Here is a 19,453-nt window from a genome sequence, read left to right on the forward strand (position 1 = left end):
CAATAATAAAGTATGTATATTCCGGATGGGTCTGCTAATTTGCAAGCAGTCATAATGTATTCAAAATCTTTGTTATTGTCTTGGTCAGGAGGACCGCTCCATGCTAGAGAAGCCCGACTTGACCCTACACTCCCGCATAGCTATAAAACTGCGCCTGGCGGAGAAAGAGATTCTCGAGCGAACAGCATCCAGTGGACGCACCAAACGCCTGCACTTCCAAAAGCAACTGGATGAGGGGGCACCGCTGCCTCTGTACGAAGAAAGCGACATCGCCCTCCTGGAGAACGCAGACGCCAAACTTCCCATCATCCTACGCAAACTTGAAGAAGAGGATGTGCGGGTTGAGGACGAGATGAGCCTGGCCGAAATCAATCCCGAACCAGCCGGTCTAGACTCCTCAAAGACTCCGGTTCTTAACGGGGAGTGTAAAGATCTCAATGGTACACAAGAAGACGAACCAGGAAATGATGCAGTGCCAAAAGACATCGGAGAGAGGGTAAAAGAGACCCCTGCACACCAAGACGACCTGAGTGGCAAACGAACTGAAGATGAACCGGAAGAAGCTGGCGAATAGTCGTAACCATAGCACGGTAGCAATCGCAGTTCCTGCTATTTATTTATTTCATTAAAAAGACTCACAAATAGGAGCAAAAAGCTTTCTAAACAAAAATGGCAGAGGATTTCAGTTTAATTTACATGTTTTTTTTTTATTATTAAATGCAGCTTAAGCAAGGAGTATGAGCTAGCTCAAGCTAAGAAGTCTGTTGTTTTATTTTGTGTTTTGAGTTTTTAATCAGAGCCACATTGGTTTCTTCTGTAGAAGCGTTACTCGTGCTGCCAGAAAGGGTTCCAAGTAACAAGGTAAGAATGAATACAAAACGTAATGTATGGACTCCTGTCTAGATGAAGGCTCGCTTGGACCTCACAGAATTAAAGAAAAAATATAGATTGAAGACTTTAACATGGTAACTTTGCCAAGGATGTTTCTGTTTAGTTGTCTAAATTGCTGACAAAGGGAATTTTCTTCTCTCTAACAAGCCATTACTGTTAGATCACTCCAGAAACATGCTTGTGTCAGTGTGTTGCTTGACAATCATTATTCCTTTATGTTTTGACACTGGTCTGTGAGGATACATCACTGACAGTGCTGCTTGCTAATTGTTACCTGAGTGAAAAGGTTAAGACTTCAGGCCGCAAAAAAAAAAGAAAAACATTTATATATATATTTTTGTGCAATTCAGAGAATAGTAGGTGCATTCCAGTCAATATTTTTAGTTTTGGATTTGAACATGGACATTTTAACCTGAAACAGAAGATGAGAGGTTTTTGGTAACCATGAGGTTACTAGCTGTGAATGTAGTTTAAAGTTTGTGTTAAAGAAAAACTATTCACTTTTGAGTATGTTATATACACTAGTTTTAATACTTCTTTACCTGTGAGACAACTTAAAGGGTTAGTTCACCCAAAAATGAAAATTCTGTCATAATTTACTAACCCTCATGCTTTTCTAAACCAGTATGATTTTCTTTTCTGCTTAGAACAAAAAAATGGAGATGTTAGGAAGAATGTAGTCTGTCACCATTCACTTTCATTTGTATCTTTTTTTTTTTTTTTCTCTTCCAAGCATTTATAGTGAATGGTGACTAAGGCTGTCATATAGGTTTGGAACAACATGTAGGTGAGTAAATAATAGCAGAATTTTCATTTTTGTATGAAATGAGAATGATATTTAAGTGGTTTCATATGTGGAAACATTGATCAAGTATAAAGTCCTTTTGCACATAAAATGCTCACCACAACATAGACCCAACATTTAAATACCGAAACATGGAGGAGCTTGTCTCTAAATAAATTTTAGCCTTTACCCAGTCACGTGATTCAACAGGAGTGACTTGTATTGGGCCGTGAGATTTTTCTAAAAATTGTCCCAACATAATGTTGTTCTTTTGGACTTGAATATACTCGAAACTGACGTTCATGAATGGTATTTTGCCCAATTTAACAGTACAGCTTCACTAGGCTTTTCCAAAAAAGATTTTTTGATTCTCAAAAGATGTTCAAGTGTATGGGACATTGTCAACTGTTCTTGCTGCTTTGTATATAGATTTATAGCTTTGGAAAGCTTACAGCTTTAATAAACTTGTTCTCAATTCTTGAATAAGTGATCTAGACATTAAGGAGATACACTGTGGATTGCACTGGCACGTAGTACTGTACGTCAGCAGACTGTATAGAGCCATTAGAATCTGTCTACATTGACAAGTCTGAGATTATAGTTCTGTGCAATTTTCACTAGAATCAAATTAGGTGGAGTACTTCCTTTTAAATCTTTGACCTGTCTAACTGTCATTTAGGAGAGTCTTTTTTTTTAAACTCCCATCAGAAGACATAAGGGCACTTGTCCATTTTCCTTTTATTCTTTGTTTCATTTGGTGGGAACAAAAGGTTTTATTGAAAGTATTTTTTCATTCTTTGCCCCCCAAGCCCCATTACAAATTTATAAAAGAAACATTATCTTGAATCATTTAATTCGTGGCAATTAAATGTTGAAATTCCACATTCATTATTCATGGGCTTCGAGATAAAACCCCTTTAATCCTTGAATAGATTATTATAATGGGCGATAGTGTGGGCAGTGGTAAACTCGGGCAGCCTTGCACATGTCCGGTATTGTTAGTATTCTTCTTGTCATGGCTGAGAGCAGGAGTGCATGGAACTCCCTTTGGCCTGGGACCATTGCACCAAAGTAATTCTGCCTATGAATAATACACACCACTTCTATTAATATAGAATTCCGTCAAGCCGCGGGCAGAGGGCCCATTGTCATGCAATTATTTATCAATACATGTCACTGGTACCATCCTTTAGATGGCAGGAGGGGTGTTTCTTAGAAGGTTGGAAGGTCATATTTATACTTTGTTAAATATTTTACAGTTGAAGTCAGAAGTTTACATACACCTTACCCAAATACATTTAAACTCTTCACAATTCCTGACATTTAATTGTAGAAAACATTCCCCGCCTATATCAGTTAGGATCACTACTTTATTTAAATAAATTGAAATGGCAGAATAATAGTAGAGAGAATGATTTATTTCAGCTTTTATGTCTTTCATCATATTCCCAGTGGGTCAGAAGTTTAACACTAACAACACTTTGTTAGTATTTGGTAGCATTGCCTTTAAATTGTTTAACTTGGGTCAAATGTTTTTGGTAGCCTTCCATAAGCTTCTCACAATAAGTTGCTGGAATGCTGGCCCTTTCCTCCAGACAGAACTGGTGTAACTGTGTCAGTTTTTTATGCCTCCTTGCTCGCACAAGATTTTTCAGGTGTGCCCACAAAGCCATTTTGCCACAACTTTGGATGTATGCTTGGGGTCATTGTCAATTTAGAAGTCCCATTTGCGACCAAGCTTTAACTTCATGGCTGATGTCTTGAGATGTTGCTTAAATATATCCACATCATTTTCCTTCCTTATGAGGCCATCTATTTTGTGAAGTGCACCAGTCCCTCATGCAGCAAAGTACCCCCACAACATGATGCTGCCACCCCTATGCTTCATGGTTGAGATGGTGTTCTTCAGCTTGCAAGCCTCACCCTTTATCCTCCAAACATAATGATGGTCATTATGGCCAAAAGTCTAAATTTTTGTTTCATCAAACCAGAGGAAATTTCTCCAAAATGTAAGTTCTTTGTCCCCACGTGCACTTGCACTTGTCTGGCTTTTTATGGTGGTTTTGGACCAGTGGCTTCTTCCTTGCTGAGCAGCCTTTCAGTTTTTGTCGATATAGGACTCGTTTTACTGTGGATATAGATACTTGTCTACCTGTTTCCTCCAGCATCTTCACAAGGTCCTTTGCTGTTGTTCTGGGATTGATTTGCACTTTCCGCACCAAACTACATTCATCTCTAGGAGACTTCCTGACTTCTCCTTCCTGAGCGGTATGATGGCTGCGTGGTCACATGGTGTTTATACTTGCGTACGATTGTTTGTACAGATGAACGTGGTACCTTCAGGGGTTTGTAATTTGCTCCCAAGGATAAACCAGACTTGTGGAGGTCCACAATTTCTTTTCTGAGGTCTTGGCTGATTTCTTTTGATTTTCCCATGATGTCAAGAAAAGAGGCACTGAATTTGAAGGTTGGCCTTAAAATACATCTACAGGTACACCTCCAATTCAGTACACCTCCTATCAGAAGCTAATTGTCTAAAGGCTTGACATCATTTTCTGGAATTTTACAAGCTGCTCAAAAGCACAGTTAACTTAGTGTATGTAAACTTGTGACCCACTGGAATTGTGATTACAATAAAAGTAAAACAATCTGGTGTAAACTATTGTTGGAAAAATTACTCATGTCATGCACAAAGTAGATGTCCTAAACGACTTGCCAATATTATAGTTTGCTAAAATGAAATCTGTGGAGTTGTTAAAAAAATTAGTTTTAATGACTTCAACTTAAGTGCATGTAAACTTTTGACTTCAGCTCTATGTAGACATGTATAAATTACTTGGTGAGTTGGTAGCTACACTTTTAAAGTCAACATGAAATCAAATTCCATGCACGTCAACCTACTTATTTAATGTTCCTAGTCTCGTGATTGCATGATTGATCAGTGTGTGTTCCAAAGAAAACTGAAAATATTTTCATAATCTTTCATCACAATATATAAACTTGTTATCCCTCCGAAACAACTTTCTTTATATTTTAGGCCACTGTTCCGCTTTACTTAAATATTACAAAGAAGTAATGTAATAAACGTTTTACTTCACTGAATATCCTGTTTCACTCTGAAATATCACCTCACAGAAGACAAATTGGTTGTGAATGCCACTTTACAAAATAAAGGTTCCTAAAGGAATGGTTCACCACAAAATATAAATGATCTCATCCTCATGCTATCCCAAACACTATGACTTACTTTTTTCTGTGGAACACAAACCAAGATTTTTTTTAAGGGATATTTATATGATGTGTTTTTGTCCGTACAATGAAAGTCAAAGACTTCCAAAACTTCCAAGTTCCAAAAAGGACATAAAGGCAGAACATATGACTCCAGTGGTTTAATCCATGTCTTCTGTAGCGTTGTAATAGCTTTGGGTGTAAAAAAGATCAAAATGCATTATTCACTATTAACCTTTCCTAGCAAGTATTTTGTTGAGCTATTTTGCTATGGTAGGCAGCACGGTGCTTTGAAATAAGTGAAATAATTTGTCGACGTGATATGGAACTGTATTGCAGTCAAGACCTGATTAAGATAAAGACCTGATTAAAAATAATTCAACAATACACCTTATAGCTTCAACCATTCAGAATCAAGCAATGCTGTGGTATGATTAATGGTAACAGGCCGAAAAACTAAAGTAAAAGCGTAATACAACCAGCACAACTTTTCTCCCAAATAAAATGAATGGAGTACCTGTACTTTATAAATGCATGTTTATATCAGACTAGTGAATAAGTTCTGTGAAGTTCTTATGCATTTGTCCAAGTTCGATTGTGCGACTGGATGATTATTCTTATAGCAATATGAAAACTGTGGGTAAGTTACGGGCACGTCCTGATTCTGCCGAGTTAGACGCGTTAAGTCCTTTTTTACTATCAATCTTCACCTTTGAACAGCCCCAACCAGGTGGCTAAATGTGAAGGTGAAGTCAATTCCATGTCAAAATGTGGTTGTGAAAATTAAAGCGTAGATTTTGGGTAAAATATATATATTTTTGTATTTAAATTTTTGACCTGTCACTCACCCACACCTATCGTATTGCTTCAGAAGATTTAACCACTGGAGTGTCATGGATTATTTTTATACTGCCTTTGTTCCTTTTGGGCCTTTAAAATTCTGGTCACCATTGTGAGGGCCAACAGAGCTTAGATATACTTCTAAAAATCTTTATTTGTTTTCTATAGAAGAAAGTAATATACATCTGGGATGGCATGAGGGTGAGTAAACGATAAGATGATTTTCATTTTTAGTTGAACTATCACTTTAATACCAGGTGTAAAAGGGGGTCTGATACACTTTTCTTGTAAAATCAAAAACTTTTTAGATCTGTAAACAGTCATAGATATTGTTAACTTAATAACCCTTATAGATGGTTCTTAATGAATAGCATGTTCAGCAATGAACCATTGAGAAACTTAATTTTAATAGTGTGAATTATAGGTGCCCTACTTAAAATGTTGTTAAATTTCCCAGCACTTAACAATGCAAATGGAACAAATTGTCTCATGAAAGCTTTATACATTCAGTGATATCACTTCCTCTTAACCTATTCGAGTTTTCTAATGCTGAACTGTGTCTGGTCATCTTGCTTTGTCAACTACCATGTTGCTCTTCCAAAGAGCAGCTCTACAGTTTTTACAGCTGGTCTGCTTTGAATTGAGTATTATTGGTATATTCTACAGCTTATACCCGTGGGAAGAGTCCCTTATTTGTATTTTAAGCATTAAGATACCTCTCAGAACAGTTTGTTACATAAGAAACTTGGTGGTCAGAAACTGTCTCCAGTTGGGGCTGTTTTCATACTTTGCTGGTGAGAAAGACCAGGGTCGTTTTGTTTTTGTATTAGAATGCTTCAGTCTGCGTGGCTTCCGGGCTGTGGTTTCTCAGCTCTGATTTAGTTAATGCGACCATTTCAGACCACACATGGCTGGAAAGTGTTAACGGTCATATTTATTAAGTGCTCTTGAACAATCACAGAGAAACTGTCTCATGTTGTCATAGTCTTTAATGTGGGCGCTGTTAGGTTTTTTTTTTTCTTTGTCCTCAAGTAAAGTGTGACTTTATCATGTAATAGCTGTGGCTTATCCTGACCATGGGCACCCTTGCATGTTAAACCAGTATATACAGTAAGATGGTTTTATGAGTGCAGTTTACATTTAGAAGAAAGTTAAAAATATTTCTGATGTTAAAATTATTTCTCATATCCCAATTTAAAAATGCACGCAGTAACTTTTTTGTTTGTCTTTTTGGATTTGCAGTGACACCTAGCAGCATGGATGCAGCATCATTCAAAATCAAATAGTTTTCAGTCACAGATGCCATTGTAGAAATTCACAATTAACACTCCGATTAATTTTGTGGAATCTGTTTTGAAAACCATGATTATTTTTGCAATTCCATTTGGGGACTTATGGGAAATTACACACCGAGGCTTTCATATATGCAGTTATATATGTCTATAAAATGTCTTTTGACTGTAGCTTCTACTTCTGAAAATCTGGCCCCTTGTCCACAGCTGATAAAGTCAATTTAGACTGTATTTGCAACCCATTTTACTTCTGTTCTGTGGTGTAATTCAGAGTGAAAGAGGATTTTCAATAAGAAAAATATGTTGAGCCAGACTTGATTTTATCCATCATTAGTTAATTAGGTTGTGAAAAGTGGTCTCTGTATGACATGTGGTTGAAATGTAGGACGTCCCGTTGATGTCAGCCCAAAAGGATAGTCGTTTAGAGGATGATCAAGTTGTTATATTTTGAAGGAAAATTACTAGGACAACCTTTTTTCAGTGGAATATCATTCACAATAAGACTTGGGAAATGTATTAAAGATGCTCTAAGCTTCTTTGAACTTCCACGAGACTAAGCCTTTGAATTAGACACGCCCCCTATTCCCAAAAAAACGCTTTCCAGAGATAGTGCTGAGATGACCACCGAACAGTACAGTAGAGCAGCAGTGCATCTTCTCATGGTTTACACACAGCAGAAGCAAAATAGCATCCATAGTTAACAACTTTTATGAATCTGAATATGACAAAGTCGACATGAAATCAAAACTGACCCTATTTATTTTATGAATCCATGTTACTGGTCTTATTGTTTCCCTAACAAAACCCTGTTCCCTACATCAGACTAGCTTGGTTACAGGCCTGCTAGCTTGAATTCACATTTTGAAGGAGTAAAAATGACGAAATTGCAGTTGTGTTCGAGTCATTTAATGCGTGAATGCTTCCAGAGGTGATTGCTTCGGAGTGGAGAAAGTGGCTGGAGTTTATTCATATTTTTTAACGCAGGCATCTTTTGGAGGTATCTTTGGATGTTCAGCATGAGTAAGTGCTCTCAACCCCCCAATTATAAATTTTGTGTATTGTGTACTTTATTCGCTCATTTCTCAATGGCTACAGCCTTGACGTAAGCAAAAACTGTGATGTCCTGTGTGCATTTATGGGCAGGTTATGTATTATTGTTGTCGGTTACATCATTAGTTTGTTTAGATCTCTCCAAAATTTTCCCGGTAACTGCTCCGGCATTAGTACCATGGTGTTAGTCTGTGTGTCAACTGCAAACTCGCATTCAGATCTGCCGCCTCCATTCCAGTATGCAACAGCCACTTTTGACAATACAATCAACAACTGATGGATAAACTCAAGTCCCCGGCCTACATTTTTTTTCTTGTTTCACATTAAGGAAGTAAAGTCGGTCGCAATGTCCGTTTCATGCCAACTTTAAACCTGAGTGATCCATTTCTAAATGATTGACAGGCATAAACCACATCAAAGTCTTCTAATTGGCTGATCAAAGAATGTGTCCGCAGTCACATTTTTGTTTGCTGTTTACACAGTCAAGTGCTGTCACAGAGACCGGTGAGATATCTCAACTTTTATTTTAGGGATATCTTTCAGGGAGAATTTTCTGCAAACCATTCCTTAAAAAAAAAACGCTTACAGCACCATTAATTAAATTTGGTAAAGGATTTTTATTTTTTTAAACACTTTATGGAGTTTGGGGTTTCTTGCCACAGTCACCTTTGGCTTGCAAACTGTGGGCCTATAGACAAATAATTTTTAAGACACGGTTTTCAATAACCTTATACATTTAAAATGCATAATGAGGACTTGAAGGCATTACAGACAGTATAATTTTCTGTTACAGCATAATTTTCTGTAAAGCTCTTTTGAAATGATGCGTGTTGTGAAAATTGCTATACAAATAAAAATGACTTGACATTTAACTTTAAAGCTGAAGTTTGTACTTTCTGAGCCACCAGCACCAAATGGAATTTCAAAAGTAATTACTGTTTTCAAACAGGTTTCCCAAACACACTACAGCCTTTCTACAATTTATTGAAAAATCAGGTAGTCTTGCTCTAAACTCATCCAATTGTTGCTCTGTCCTGCCACTCAAACAGATCAATGTTGAAAGCACTACAGTGTTTACAGTTTTTGGGCAAAACAAGCATGTGTATACGAATTTCTTAAATGTGTACTCTACACATTGAATTGGGAAAATAGAACGTATTTTAACATAGAAAAAAATGACAGTCATCACCTTTAAAAGAATAGTTTACCCAAAAATGACTTTTGGACAACACCAAATTCAAGTCATTTTTGACATATTTTGTGCATTCGTGAGCGCTTTGAGATGAGCAACAATAATGAGCCTCTCAACACTAAAATCATCACAAGTTATAAATATGGCTAGAGATATTCATCAAAATATCTTATTTTTATTTCCATGAAAAAGTCATGCAGGTTTGGAATGACATGAAGGTGAGTAAATTATGACAGAATTTTCATTCTCAGTTTATTGATTCCTAGTATCTGTGTCAGGAAAAAAGAAAAACATAAAAACACGAATTCCTGAGGTGTCTGCCAAAGCGCTCTTTCCTTTGAGCAAGTATGTCCTTATACAGTGGCGCTCATAATGGAAGTAGCTATGCATAATTGACGAAGCAGGACTGAATGTCTGGGGATGAGCCATCAGGCCTGGCCTAGCATGACCGTCCCACACTACTCTCGACCTCTGTGCTTTATGGAACTGACATGTGGAACGAGTGTCAAGCAAGTCCATGATTTCAAGGAAAAAGTGTGAAGAACATTGGATGGTGGCTGCACTTTTTTTTCTTAAATGGAGAAAGGTTTTGAAGAAGCTTTCTGAGATGGCAGCTCAGAATATGATGTTTAAGTGGGTTTAAATGGGTGAACTGATGCCACTTTATATATCTCTTGAGTTAACATATGCAGTGGTATGCTGTAGTCAGACAGAAGTCAATCTGAAACTTGAGGATAATTTGAGTTATACAGTTAGTCAGTGCCTTAAATCTAACTTTTAACGCACTTGTTTGTGAGCTGTTTGGTTAAGTCTTTGCTAGACTTACACTAAAAACATCTTGTGAAAAAAAAAAAACACTACACTGGCCCCCAAAGTCCTTCACGAAAGCAGCAGAAATTCGAGCTGATTTCATATTCCTTTTCAGCAAGCAATATTTAATTTTTAATCCTGTTTAAGCCAACTGGAAATAGTATTTTGCAACAGTGAAACCACGGCATGTATAATTGATGTCTTGTCTTAGCTAATGCAGTGGGAATGTTTAGCAGCCTAGGGGAGAGAGTAATGCATTGAGGCGCCCCTGGGCACCGACGGAGGCCAGCCCTATATCGAGAGAAAATGGGCCTGTGCTGCAGATCGCCATGCAAATTGGATCCTGATAAGAACTCATAAATCCATGGTGTGTGACATTCCCTGTGCCGGTGCATTTCAGGAGCACTCGTCTGTGACAGATGTATGTAGACTGACCTCTCTTTGCTGGAACACACAGGAGCTGAGTAGGAGCCACTCCAGAGATGACCAGTACTCAGATAAACTTTCCCAGAGAGATGGTCAGATATATAGACTACACATACACTACATGGACAGGAGCATGTACTTAAGAAAATTGTATTACGTGGTTACTTGTACGTATCGTGGCAGTTCCGAGGTGAAATGTTCACTGTGTGGTGCTAAAAGTGGATCAAATTTTCTCCCAAACAGATGAGCCACCATTATTAATGTAACAATCATTCTTATCCAGATTAATATTTTTGAACAACTGGGCCCTGGTTTCAGAGAATTACATTACTATACCAACATTTCTGCAAAATAATTTTACATGACATATGGATTGCAGCAGCTTCCTGGTGAAATAAACACTAGAGGCACTTAAATGATGACTTATTCCCTTTCTAACAAATACTGAGTAAATGCAGATTACCAGTTCATAAACACTTTTCACCATGTTTCTCACACAATGCAATCTTATTATATCCAAGTACTTACTATAGAAAGGGGTGTTCGCATATTTTAATGCCATGTATTGTATGTATATTTAAACTAGATTTCCAGCTCGTGGCCTTTGGAAGGTCTCTACCCATCTTTTCTTGGTCTTGTCTTCATGCAGCTAGTGAATCTTTGCCTGCCTCCAGTAATAGGGTAGGACTGTGCCCCAGAAACACAGAAGGGGGGAGAGGCGAGAGCCTGACCGACCGTACTGTCGCTCGGCCATCCCCACAGAGTTATTAATTCTCCTCGCCCTGCTCCGGCACGAATGAGAGAAACATCATTCTCTATTCTCCCAGGTCAGAGTGGGAACAATTAAGTGTAGAGGGCGCGGGGAGTGCGCGGCAACCCGACTGACAGTTGATGAATGTGTGGGCAGGCTGCAAGTGACAATATGCAGACAAGCGAGATCATTTGCAAATGGATGCAGAGAGAGTGGGAGACGCAGCCGCACAGGGCAGAACTGGGGGGATGGTTTAACCCTTTGCGGGTGTTTCAAGGAGAAAGGAGGCAAAACAGGAGCAGACCAGAAAACATCAATACAGTCGCCCAGCAATTTATTGGGGGTGTAAAATTCAATATGCAAGCGTAGATTTATGATGCATCTCTTAAGGTGTTGAGAGCAAGTAAAAAAAAATGAGATGGCCATGGACTGTTCAGGTTATCGTTTGTATAAACCACAACACGGGTCATGTTAATTTTGTACCTGTCTTGGACTCTAGCATTCATGATTCACATTAAAAAGACTTTTGTGGTCCACCCTTACTAAAATTCACCAAGGTAACCGTTGTTTCAACCAAAATACAAGAATAAAACATGGTAAAATTGGTATTAATTACTTTAATTATGAGATGCCAATTCTGAGATTCGACTCAAAATTGTTGTTCTCGTCCTCGGACTGAAAGCCAAAAACATTGCATCATAATGCCAAAATGATTCCTTGTGTTTGTTGTTGTTGACAGCAAAATATTAAATCACTTCATTGATTCACCTCAATATGTTCTTGCAAAATGTTTTAAGAATAAAGAAAGCACTACAGGTAGCACTATTAGCTATAATAAAATGGCATATGACACAGAGTTTAACTACCTTGACTTGATGTCACAACTTTCTGAGCTTTCATAGAATTCTGGAGTTTACAACTTGTAATTGTGAGTTCTAAAAAGACGTGAAAGTTTTTTACAAGTCGGAATCTCATAATTTTTGTAATTCCAACATGACGTGAACACACCATTAGCCTCCAATATTAATGACAAACATTTCAAAATCTTCTTGAGGGCTGTTTACACAAAACACAAATTTGCACTGTAAAGGGATTAAGGGAAAGGAGGTGACGAGAACCAACGTGACAATATAAATAATATTTTTAATAAAGAACTAATACTAAAAGACACACACACACACACACAAACACATGACAGACAGCTGCCTGTAAATGCTCTCTCTCTGTTGCACCACTGCCCGCAGTCGGCCTTTATCTCTCTTGGAGGCTTGACTAGCCTGATAAGGGGCCGGGTGTGTAAAATCACACTGGAGTCACTCAGCACGCCCTGGGTTTGAATTTGTATTACATGTGCTGCGGTCAAAGCAGGCAAGTGATATCCTTAAGTGCTGTTGCTTATGTTTATGGGTAAAGGATGATTTGAATCAAATCAAAGCCCATTACTCTAACAGTGATGGAAAAAGCAGCAGCGCTATCCAGTGTAATCTCACATTAATCATGCTCTCTCCTGATATGTTAATCCGACTGCATCTATATTTAATGCCAGGAAGACGTTGCCCTTGATACATCACTGAGAAGCAGTGGTAAATAGAGTGCTGTAGGGGTGTCAGAATATACACACAGTTGACTCATGTGCTCAGAGCTCAGCTAATGAAAAAGAAAAGCCACGCGGGTTAGAGGAAAATTAGGCAGTACTGAATGACTAACGACAGTCCTAAACCCAGTCATAGATGAAGCTCTATTTTCTCTTTGTCTGTAAGCATAGATGTGGGAGGAGGGTTAATTTTGGGAAGTTAGTACATTTAAAATTTTTCACTGTCTCCATTTAGTTTTCTTTTTATTATTATAATGTATTTTTCTTCTCCCACCACCTCCTCCTTTTTTGTTGTTTTCTCTCTCTACCTTTATACAAAAGAGTCTAGCTGAGCAGTCTGTTTTTCATGACCAAACCCTCACCCATGCATAATCACTGACATGGGCAATCAAATGAGGCTGCTAGATTTGTGTATGTATATGCATGCTGGGATATCTATTTTTTAGGGTCTATGCACTTTATGCCACTCATCCTAGTGGCTTCCTCACCTCACCATGTCTTAATTGACCTCCAGGTGGAAAATGAGCTGTGGACAGCTGACTCCACGCCTTCACTTATGGATCTGACATGTAGATCAATCACTGTGTTGATCCTAATACCCTTAACAAGGTGTGTCTGGGACTCAAAGGACATGTCAGCCTGCTCTGTCTCAAATGTACTCTTTTGTCCTTTTGCTGCAGTGTAGGAGCATATTCACCTGGTTATCTGCTTTGGAATAAACAATATATATATATAATCAACTTTTCCCCATTTTTTTTCTCCTGCACCTCCACAACCCCAACCTGTACCTCAACAAACATCCCTGTGGTCAAAGCCTAAATGACACAATGTACACACATAAACAGATAAAAAAGAAAAGAAGAATTCCACAATGACAGAATCCACAATTACTTCCACAATTTTGTCTCTCTCTACATGGTCCTCACTAAGAGCCTCCCAGAAAGGACAAATACCTGTCCTATTTCTTACCATACACATCAAATCTGCCAAGCTGCTTATATGACATCTTTTCAAATGCCGCCAACCTGCCCTATTCGGTGAACCATTCTTGAAATGAGGGAGTGCCGATTTACTTCCATCCCCTAAGAATTATCTGTCTGCCAATCATTACATTAGTTTGGACCTAACTTTGTGTATATTTGTCGCCTACTTTAATAACCACCCCATCACCCAATATACATAGTCTGGGGCAGAATGAAATTTGAGAATCTAAAACCTCACAGATAAAATTCTTGACTATTACCCAGAATTCTTGAATCTTAGTGCAAAACCACAAAGCATATGCTATGACTCCAGCCTCCATCACCAGCAAGTGGAGTACATTTCAAATCAAGCCTAAACAATCTAGAGAGAGTCCAGTAGAAACAATGCAAAATCTTAAACAGAATGATGCGTTCCCTTGCAACCCAAGACATGGTTTACATTTTTTTCATTCTTTCCCATCCTCCAATACCAGGTACAAATATCTTTTCCATAACCTATTAAGAGCTGTTAAGGCTCTGTTACGACCCCAGTGTGGGTCATGTTGTGTGGGTTCGGTTGTCTTTGTCATTTGTTTGGTAGGTTGGAGTTGGAGTGAGTGACGTCATGATGGCTGATGGTTTACACCTGTGCTAGAGCTGATGCTGGCAAACTAAAGCAGCTCCCTTCGGTCGTGACGGGCGCTCTTCCCTGGTGCCATTGTCTTGTTTCCGTTTTTGGTCTATTCTCTTACTTTATTACTTTTACTTTAATAAATGTTATTCCTTTTTGCACACAACTTTAATGTGTCATCTCCTTCTTTGTCGCGGCTTGTGAGCCGGCCGTGACAAATGGGGGCTCGTCCGCTCGTTTGCTAACCTTTGAAAATTCCTGTTATTTGTCGACGTGATTTGGGAAGCGTTTTTGTTGCGTTCGGTTATTTTGTAATGAACTTGGCACGTTCATTAACTGAACGTAAAACCGGAAGAATGTTGTTTGGTTAACACTATTGTTTGAGATGTCTTATTCGTCATTTGGAAGGAAATGCGCGTTGAATTTATTTGTTTTGAGGACATGTTGCTGTATCCTTAGTTAGCTGTTCTATGCTGTTTCTAAGAGGTAAGTGACTTTGCAAATCTTATCGTGGGGAGAATATTGTTGATGTTCCCTTGTTAGGTGTAGCTGCTTGGTCCCTTTTGAAACAAGTAGGTAATGTTCTTTTTTCCTACAGATAGGGAAAGGGAACCTTTTATTCCTACCGCGTGAGGTTTGTGAATCACAATATTTATTGTAACGTATATTTTAGAGGAAGTATGTCTAATCTCGTAGAAGTTTTTATTATTTTTCCCTCTGAAGCATTACTTGAGGCGTTTACAAAAGATCAGTTGTTTAACATTGCGGATCATTATGAAATCGAACTTGAAGATAAGAGATTAAAAGAGAGTACAATTAGAGAAACAATTAAAACAAAACTGATAGAACAAGCTATATTGATTGAAATGTCTGATACAGCTACTGCTAGTCAAATTAAACCACCTGTTGGCTTGTTAACTTTTGAACAACAAGAGAGGTTATTGCTGTTACAGCTTGAACAGGAGCGTGTAAAATTAGAAATGGAGCGTGAGAGAAATAAAACTAAACAGACAGATATAGAGCTGCAGAATTACCGCTGGGATATGATAAGAGAAGGCAGAATAGATGATGGTTCAGAAGATGCTTTTCAGGGTGCTTCTAAAATGTTTGACACTGCGGGAAACTTGCGTTTGATGCCTAAGTTTAGTGAACGAGATCCGGATAAATTTTTTACCTTGTTTGAACGGATTGCGGAAGCGAGAGGTTGGCCCAGTAAGGAACGTACACTACTTTTACAGTGCGTGCTTACTGGTAGGGATCAGGACGTCTATTCTTCTCTTCCAGTCTCGGACTGTAACGATTATGACCTCGTAAAAGCAGCAGTTTTGAAATCGTACCAGAGTTAGTACCAGAAGCGTACAGACAAAAATTTAGAACGTTGTCCAGAGGTGTCAATGTTGCTCATGTTGAGTTTGCTAGAGAGCTAAGTACAGCATTTAGTTGCTGGTGTATGGCATCTGAGGTAACCACATTTGAGGAGTTGACCGACTTAATAGTCCTGGAACAGTTTAAGAATTCTATACCCGCTCGTATTGCAACATATATAAATGAGCAGAAAGCGGACACAGCTGCTAAAGCTGCTGAATTAGCCGATGATTATGTGTTAACACACAAGAATTTTGAGTTTCAGAGAAGGGACGAATTTTTCGAAGATAAAGGAGATCGTATGTCTAGAAATTCGTCTCTTGTCTGTAATTACTGTCATGGTAAAGGCCACTGGAAAAGTGAGTGCCCTGTGCTTAAAACCAAGAGTAAAGGGGGAAAGTTTCCTCGCGTTAAACCAGCTGCTCTTGTGGCACCCGTGTTAAGTCCTGTTAAATCACTGTGTGAAGGATTTCCTAAACTGGGTAACCTTTTAGGAAATGGTGATTATGCGCCTTTTATCACCCACGGACATGTGTCGATGATTGGTACAGAGATAAAAATTCCAGTAACAATATTAAGGGATACGGTAGCTTCGGAATCTTTTATATTGGAGGATGTGTTGCCATTTTCATTTTTGAGTGACACTGGTACTAGTGTTCTTGTTAGAGGAATTGGGTTGGATGTGGTGTCTGTTCCTTTACATAGAGTAACGTTGTCATCTGAGCTTGTGAGTGGTGATTGGAGTACGTCCGTCACTGCCCGTGGATGGGGTGGATATAATCATGGGGAATAATTTGGCAGGGGGTAGGGTGTGGCCTGATACCTTTTCACCTCCTGTGGTTTTATCTGTTCCTCTTCCAGGTGCTGACGAGAGTCACAAGAATTATCCGGAAGTGTTTACTGCATGTGCCGTAACTCGTTCCATGTCCTCTGCACAGCCAAGGGTAACTCCTGATTCTGCTGTAGTAAAACCATTTTATTTGCCTGATGACTTTTCTGTTTCTCCTTCTGAGTGGCTCCAGGAGCAGCAACTTTATTCTTCTCTCCATCAATTGCTTGAGAATGTGATGTATTCTGATGAAATTAGAAATGTTGCTCATGGGTATTTTTTGCAGGATGGCATATTGGTGAGAAAATGGATTCCTCATGGTAGTAATTTTGCTGGAGATCCTATCATGCAGGTGGTAGTTCCAGAGAAGTATCGCTCACTGGTGTTGCAGATTTCCCATGATAAACTTGCAGGTCATTTAGGGGTAAAAAAGACCTATCACAGAATCCTTCGTAATTTTTTTTGGCCAAAATTGAAGAAGGCTGTGTCACAGTATATAAAGACATGTCATACTTGTCAACTAACAGGCAAACCAAATCAGAAGATCAAACCTGCTCCATTGTTTCCTATACCTGCTGTCAGTCCGCCATTTGAGCACCTAATTATTGATTGTGTAGGCCCGCTGCCTAGATCAAAGTCAGGTTGCATTTATTTGCTCATGGTGATGTTTGCCTCTACTCGGTACCCTGCAGCATATCCTCTCCGTACTATCACTGCCAAATCAGTGGTGAAGGCTTTGACTCAGTTCATTTCCATTTTTGGCATTCCGAAGATTGTGCAAAGTGATCAAGGTTCTAATTTCACTTCTCATTTATTTTCTCAGGTCTTGAAAATGCTGCACATTAAGCACAATAAAGCTAGTGCTTATCATGCTCAAAGCCAGGGGGCTTTGGAGCGTTTCCATCAGACGCTGAAGTCTTTATTGCGTTCTTATTGTACAGAGATGGAAGGTGATTGGGAACAAGGATTGCCTTGGTTGATGTTATCAGCACGTGAGGTATGTCAGGAGAGTACTGGGTTTACTCCCAATGATTTGGTGTTTGGGCACACAGTTCGGGGGCCACTGGCAGTACCCAGAGACCAGTGGGTTGAAAGTGCACCACCAAAAAACTTGATAAGTTATGTGAATGATTTTAAGCATAGGTTATATGAAGCAGGTAAGGTGGCAAAGGAACTATTGCATTCTTCACAAAAGCGTATGAAGACGATTTTCGATCGACGAACTGATGAACTGAAATTCATGCCTGGCGATCAGGTGGTGGCTCTGTTACCTGTTGAGGGCTCCCCATTTCAAGCTCAGTTTACAGGTCCGTATGTGGTAGAAAAACAAGTTACTGACTTAAACTATCTGATTGCCACTCCAGAGAGAAGAAAATCCACCCAGTGGTGTCATGTTAATTTGTTGAAGCCCTATTATTGGCGTTCTCACAAGATGTCAGACGATGAGGTGAAACCTGCATTAGTAGTTGAGAGAATTTTGCTTGTGGGGGAGGAAATAGATGAGGGAGTTTCTTTTCCAGATGATACTGTACTATTGGGACGTCTAAAAAATTCAGAGACTCTTAAAAATTTGTATAAAATGCTGGCCCATTTGCCTGAGGATAAATGTGGTGATTTGATTGATATTATTAATCATCATGTTTCCTTATTTGGTGATATACCTTCACGTACACATTGGTTGGAGCACGATATAGATGTTGGGGATTCGAAGCCCATTCGCCAGAATTTTTATCGGGTGTCCCCAAATAAACTCCTGCATTTTAACGCTGAAGTTCAGTATATGCTGGATCATGATATTGCACGACCTTCATTTTCTAGTTGGGCATCTCCCTGCTTGCTTGTGAATAAACCTGATGGTACTTATCGGTTTTGTACCGACTATCGTAAAATAAATAGAGTAACAAAACCAGACTCGTTTCCACTGCCTCGTATTGAGGATTGTGTTGACCGGGTTGGGTCGGCGAAATTTGTAAGCAAGTTCGATCTGCTTAAAGGCTATTGGCAAGTTCCATTGACAAAAAGAGCTCAAGAGATTTCCACTTATTACATCGGAGGGGTTATTCTCTTATAACGTTATGAGTTTTGGCCTTAGAAATGCGCCTGCAACCTTTCAGCGGCTTATGAATAGGGTTGTTTCTGGGTTAGAGGGAGTGGCCGTCTATCTAGACGATGTAGTAGTTTTCAGTGATTCATGGGAGCAGCACTTGAAGCAGATCGCAGCCCTGTTCTCTCATCTTGAAGAGGCTGGCCTGACCATCAATCTGGCTAAATGCGAGTTTGCCAAGGGCACTGTGACTTACTTAGGTAAGGAAGTTGGACAAGGTTGTGTGCGACCAGTTCGGGCCAAGGTTGAGGCCATTGATCACACTCCTTGTCCTACTACTAAGAAGGAGTTGATGCGGTTTTTGGGGTTAGTAGGTTACTATCGGGGATTTTGCAGGAATTTTTCTACCGTGGTAGCCCCCCTCACTGATCTGTTGAGAGTAAAAGCAGCTTTTGTTTGGACATCTACCTGTCAGGATGCCTTTGAGGCAGCTAAATCACTGCTTACATCCACTCCTGTGTTGGCAGCGCCTCGTTTTGATCGTTCTTTTCAGGTATGTGTGGATGCTAGCAATGTGGGTGCTGGAGCAGTGTTGTTACAGGCCGGTGAGGAAGGAATTTATTGTCCAGTTAGCTACTTCTCAAAAAAGTTTAATTCTTATCAGTTGAATTATTCGGTGGTTGAAAAGGAGGCATTAGCTTTGATTTCGGCTTTGCAACACTTTGAAGTGTATGTGGGATCCGTGTCAGACCCATTGGTTGTGT

General features: G+C 39.2%; 1 protein-coding gene across 1 annotated transcript in view; it reads left to right on the forward strand.

Moving 5' to 3' along the window:
• Positions 1-9,173, forward strand: part of LOC127662674 (actin-histidine N-methyltransferase) — a 40,012-nt gene extending 30,839 nt beyond the window's left edge. Inside the window, exon 13 of the mRNA XM_052153972.1 lies at positions 89-9,173. Coding sequence (XP_052009932.1) covers positions 89-574 — 486 coding nt within the window. The 3' untranslated portion in view covers positions 575-9,173. The remainder of the gene's footprint in view (positions 1-88) is intronic.
• Positions 9,174-19,453: the final 10,280 nt, after the last annotated feature.

Source organism: Xyrauchen texanus, chromosome 22 (assembly GCF_025860055.1).
Source record: "Xyrauchen texanus isolate HMW12.3.18 chromosome 22, RBS_HiC_50CHRs, whole genome shotgun sequence".
Classification (NCBI taxonomy): Eukaryota; Metazoa; Chordata; class Actinopteri; order Cypriniformes; family Catostomidae; genus Xyrauchen; species Xyrauchen texanus.